The 4,951-nt window shown below is 34.6% G+C and overlaps 2 protein-coding genes across 4 annotated transcripts in view; one reads left to right on the forward strand and one right to left on the reverse strand.

The window, feature by feature from the left end:
- Nucleotides 1-2,967: 2,967 nt before the first annotated feature.
- Nucleotides 2,968-3,321, reverse strand: LOC106339021 (major pollen allergen Ole e 10-like). Its single transcript, XM_013777859.1, has one exon. The coding sequence runs from the start codon at nt 3,319-3,321 to the stop codon at nt 2,968-2,970; it is 354 nt and encodes a 117-aa protein (XP_013633313.1).
- Nucleotides 3,322-4,420: 1,099 nt separating this feature from the next.
- The window catches only part of LOC106340186 (probable ATP-dependent RNA helicase ddx17), a 9,234-nt gene continuing 8,703 nt past the window's right edge, over nt 4,421-4,951 (forward strand). The window contains exon 1 of one of the 3 annotated variants that reach the window (XM_013779052.1): nt 4,421-4,500. Coding sequence is in view for 1 of the 3 variants with exons in the window: in XM_013779053.1 (XP_013634507.1) it covers nt 4,461-4,500 (40 nt within the window). In the remaining 2 variants the exon portion in view is untranslated. The remainder of the gene's footprint in view (nt 4,501-4,951) is intronic. The other 2 variants (XM_013779051.1, XM_013779053.1) reach the window with 2 other exon arrangements.

The following is a 4,951-nucleotide window of genomic DNA, read 5'->3' on the forward strand; positions in this document are numbered from 1 at the left end:
TGTTTTTGCTTCCGGTTGTCGGTGAACTAACCCCATGAATTCGGTTATACCTCGTTGGTATTCTTCCGTAAGCAATCTCGTGTTCGGATCCAAATGAGGTCGATCGATCCAAGAACGAAAATAATTTGAAGAAGACATGTTTTTTATGAATCAAATTCGTGTGTAAAGAGAGTAAGATGGAGGATGAAGATATGGAGTGAATGAAGAGGAAGAGGGGTGCTTGTATTTATAGTTGAAATCCTGCCGACAGACCGAGGAAATTCCGACGGAATTTCGACGCCAACGGCTAGTTCGTCGGAATTTTCTCGGAATTTTTAAAATCCCCCAACGGCTCTCTAACGGCTATAATATATCCTCGGAATTCATCGGTTTTTTCCGAGGAATACTTTTTTCCTCGGTATTCCATAAGAATATTCCGACGGATTGATATTTCCTCGGAATTCTGTCGGTATATTCCGAGGAAACCAAATTTTGTGTTTCCTCGGAATATCCTCGAAAATTCCTCGGGATATTCCGAGGATTTCATTTTCCGTCGGAATGTCCGTCAGAATACCGTTGTTTTCTTGTAGTATGTGTCCTAGCGTGTAATTAAATAAGAGGAATGTGACATTCAGTGTAAATCTTTCTTATGTTAAACTTATTGTGTTTAGGAAATTTTGATTCCTATATAAGAAGATGTGACATAGCTTATGAGTTTTGGTGATTGATTTGATATTGTGATTGTGAAGAATGAATGATATAGTACACTATCTATTATAATTGACATAGATGTCAATACTATTGAATTGTTATCTCTGAAGTTTCGTAAGAAGAATGATATAGTACACTATCTATTATAATTGTCTATTCTTGAAATCATCACACTGAAGTTGCCAATCCCCTTTTTTTCTTCTTATTGTTCGATATTCAGGAATGCCTTAGAAATCTTAGAAACAGAATTTAAAGGTTCAACAGATCAAGAACCACAAAATCCAGTTGCAGAGGATCAAGTGGTTAGTATTTTCACTCTCTACTTTACTCGGTTCATTACTGACTCACGATGTAAATAGGTGAATCATATGGTAACTTCATTGGCAAAGACCTTTAAATCTCCATGGTTGACACCATTCAATCTATTCTTCAACACCAGCAAGTAAGTTACATTAACATAAACTTATTAATATCTGAAAGTTCGTAGTGGACTGTAATCACATTGCTTCTATTGAAAACTTGCAGATCGTAGTCTGCTCTGCTGACTGCTGCAAAGGCCTTTAGAGAAAGCAAAAAAGACAGAAGCATTGCACTATTGGGGAGGAAATAATATTTTATTGAATGAACAATATAATAGGCACAAACACATATAACTAAAGACATTGTGCATAATATTTTCGTCTCTGTTTTGACAATTCGATGCAATTAAAGAAGTTATACTTGGAAATATGTAAATCTTCAATGATTGCTCCAGCTGGAATTGTAGAGTTCAATAACATTGTACAGTGCTAAACGACCAGGTATTAACTTCAAAGAATACTCGATCATCTTCTTCGAAGTGATAACAGTTTTAGAACAACTCTCATGTTTGTGTTTGGTTTATATAATCAAAGATCAAATAGAATCTTGAAAGTGTGCCACTTTAAATTGGCAGAGGGGATTCTAAAGCTCGGGAGGATAAGCTAAAGAGAGTGAGCCTAAGAGTAGGCGACTGAGTTACATCGATTTTTTTTTTTCATTCTTTTGGTGGTGATGGACAGAGATAAATAAAAGAGTGAGAGCAAAAGAAATAAGTTTCCTTTGCAAGTAAACTATATTTGACAAAGAGTAAGGGCTTCAGATGGCTTTCGTAGACTTCACATCCGTCATTCTCCTGTAAGTCAAAAGTAATGACCAAGCAAGCCAAAAATTTTATAGATATTTAAGAGTGAGATAGCACACATATCTCTACAAATATCTCCATGCCTACCATCGCCATCACAAGGCTGAGGGAGGTTATTACTCTTCAATAGTTTTTACTTTAAGCTTAATTAGGAGGTTATTCACATTGTCACTCTTTATGAATAGCACACATTAAGAAGTAAAAAGTATTTTAGTACAGTGTCTCATTCTAGGATGTTAGAGACGGATAAAAAGGTCTTGGGCAGAAACTGAGGAATCAAGCTTATCCTTTCATCCAGTTTGAAATGTATAGGATGGTAAGAGTACTTTACTTTGGTTGATAATTGGCTGGAATTAGGTAAGCTTCTATTTTGGCTTAGCTTTGATGATTTAACAAGTTCTTGAACTCTGTGATTGATGTATTTTGTTTTCGTTTGAAACAAAAAGTTGAAGGCTTTGTATTTCGATCTTTTTTTTTTGAAGGCATTTTGTATGTAGATCTTCTGAAGAAGGATTTGGTCTCTGCGATGGTTCTACAGAAGTTGAAACTCTTCCATCAGTAACATAAATGTTCAATAAAAGTAGCCTTCTTTTGGTTGTGAGATACTGAGATACCCATTCTATGATGTAATCAAGCCCATTCACCTTTTAAAAATGTTAGTAACTATTGGTTTCTCTGAACAATCGATTTACAGATTCTGATGTTGAATATATTGATTCCGGTCTTTGTATCCAATCGCGTTTGGTTTGACTTCTTTTTTTTTTTATTGAAAGGGTTTGGTTTGTCAAGAAAGGTTATGATGCTTACACCAAGTTGGCCCAGCGAAATATATAAAAAAAAAGTTGGTCCGGTGAATTGCAGTGAATAAAGCTGTTGAGTTAAGCATTGTGAACTATTCATTTGAAAGATACCGAATGATCTATATGCTTGAAAGATACCGAACAATGCAACGACTTCGATATTTTCGTTATACTTAACGAAACATTATAAGGATTTATTTTTATAATTATAAAATTGGTAAAAGAAAAATAAACATTGGATCTGCCATAATCATAAACATCCTATCAGGCTATCAGGTATGCCGTGGATCACATATCGAAAACCAACGAAAATACTTAAGCATAGACACAACTACCATAACTAGGGTTTGTAGTAGTCAACATGGCACTGTTTGGGAAAAAGAACTTGCACGCGTAGTCGGTGCGGTCATGGGTTGCGTAATATGCGTTCATCACGTAAGACGCATGGCCTAATGGAGTATTGGGGTTGTAACAGGCTCCACCTTCTAGGATTGGTCTGCAGTCAACTCCATTAGCGCATGCAAACCCGAGATTTTCTTCTAGCTGCTTCTCTTTCGACGTCGGAGAGGCCACGCACCATTGTGTGGAGCTCGCCAATGGAAGGTGGTGAATCATGATGGAAGATACGAGGATAACAATGAGCGTCGAAAACGGTGACATCTTTGCCATTTCTTCAATATGATATTCAAAGAGATGTTGTAGATATTGATCTATGAGAGTAGTATGGGCTATGTCTTTATATATATACTGAACCGAATCTATAAATATAAAAGAAAATAATGTTTAATGTTAAGATATCAACCCCATTCAATTTAGATGATTTGAATACAGAAAATCTCCGAACATTCTCTTCGTCGCGTCTGTTATTATTTCTTGGAAATTGAAACTTTTCTACAAAAAAAATGGAGAATATATAGAAGAAAATCGAAGAGAGTTTGAATAAGCATTTGAAATTTATGTGTATGATAGTCAAAATATATTAAATTTCAAATGTTTATTCAAACTCTCTTCGATTTTCTTCTAAATATTCTCCATTTTTTGTAGAAAAGTTCCAATTTCCAAGAAATAATAACTGACGCGACGAAGAGAATGTTCGGAGATTTTCTGTATTCAAATCATCTAAATTGAATGGGGTTGAAACATTAAATCACTAGATAGTCAAACTATTTTAAATACGGTAGAAAAAGATCTCTATAAGTAGAAAATATCACAGAAACTTTGAAGGTTGGTGAAAACACCTCTTCGTAATAAGACTCATCCAAGATAGTTTAATTAGTGCATCTTGATGGATGAAATTATCCAAAATAATAAATGACAAATTTACTTTTATTATAGTAAATATTTTAAGTATAAGTTTAGACAAATAAATAATTATGATATATTTTCAAAAAGTTGCAAAATCACTCTTTTTGCTAAAATCGTAAAAACTACAATTTTCATCAAAATAACAAAACTACAATTGTCTTTCGTGACAGAAAAAAGAAGCAAAACTACAACTCTACAATTGTCATATGTCGTTTAACTAAGAGAGAATTAGCGAAATATACACGATAATGAGTGAAATTATGGAAATTCACATGATATGGCTTCGAAAATCCAATTTTAACCTTACCACTTGGACACATGCATAGATAGAAGATTGAGAAAGATATTGAAAGTTACTATGGAGTAAGCTTGCTGTTCATTGTAGCTAGGCACTTACAGCAGGATTAGGATTTAAAAAAAATTAATTAACATAAGAAACGTCTCCTAAGTAGGAGTTAAAAGAACGTGTCTTAGAGGACACGTGTTGTAATTGTGTCGCTCCCATGACAAAAAAAACCGGTGAAGAGTCTTTTGTTTCTCTATCTCTCCCTCGGAAAGTAATCTATATTGACCCAGTTGAAAATTTTGTATTCTCAATACCCCACTTCTTTTCTAACTACCCTACCATATTTTCCTTCTCTTTATTACCCTCAGCTATTATATTATTATCTATTTCTTGCTGACCTCACACCTTACTTTCTAATTTTAAAAATAGAAAGCGGACCCTCATCCTCCCACATAAAGTCCATAATTAATGGACACCTAACAAGCGACCCCACACTCCATCTACCTCTCTCCTTCCCACATGTGTCCACCTGTTCCCTTTTTTCAGATCCTGTTCCCTTTTTTCCAACCACCTGCGAATTCTTCTTCCCTTTCAAGCTCCATTGGCGTTTTTTGGAGGTTATTTTGACGAAAATTGGTACGATTTTTTCATGAAATTTTCATACTAATATACTACTTATGTTCTATGTGTTATGGGTAACGAAAAAAA

The sequence above is a fragment of the Brassica oleracea genome, chromosome C4 (genome assembly GCF_000695525.1).
Source record: "Brassica oleracea var. oleracea cultivar TO1000 chromosome C4, BOL, whole genome shotgun sequence".
Classification (NCBI taxonomy): Eukaryota; Viridiplantae; Streptophyta; class Magnoliopsida; order Brassicales; family Brassicaceae; genus Brassica; species Brassica oleracea.

Bases quoted from the DNA above. Each gene is read 5' to 3' on its own strand.
- LOC106339021 (XM_013777859.1), bottom strand. From the start codon at position 3,321: ATGGCAAAGATGTCACCGTTTTCGACGCTCATTGTTATCCTCGTATCT.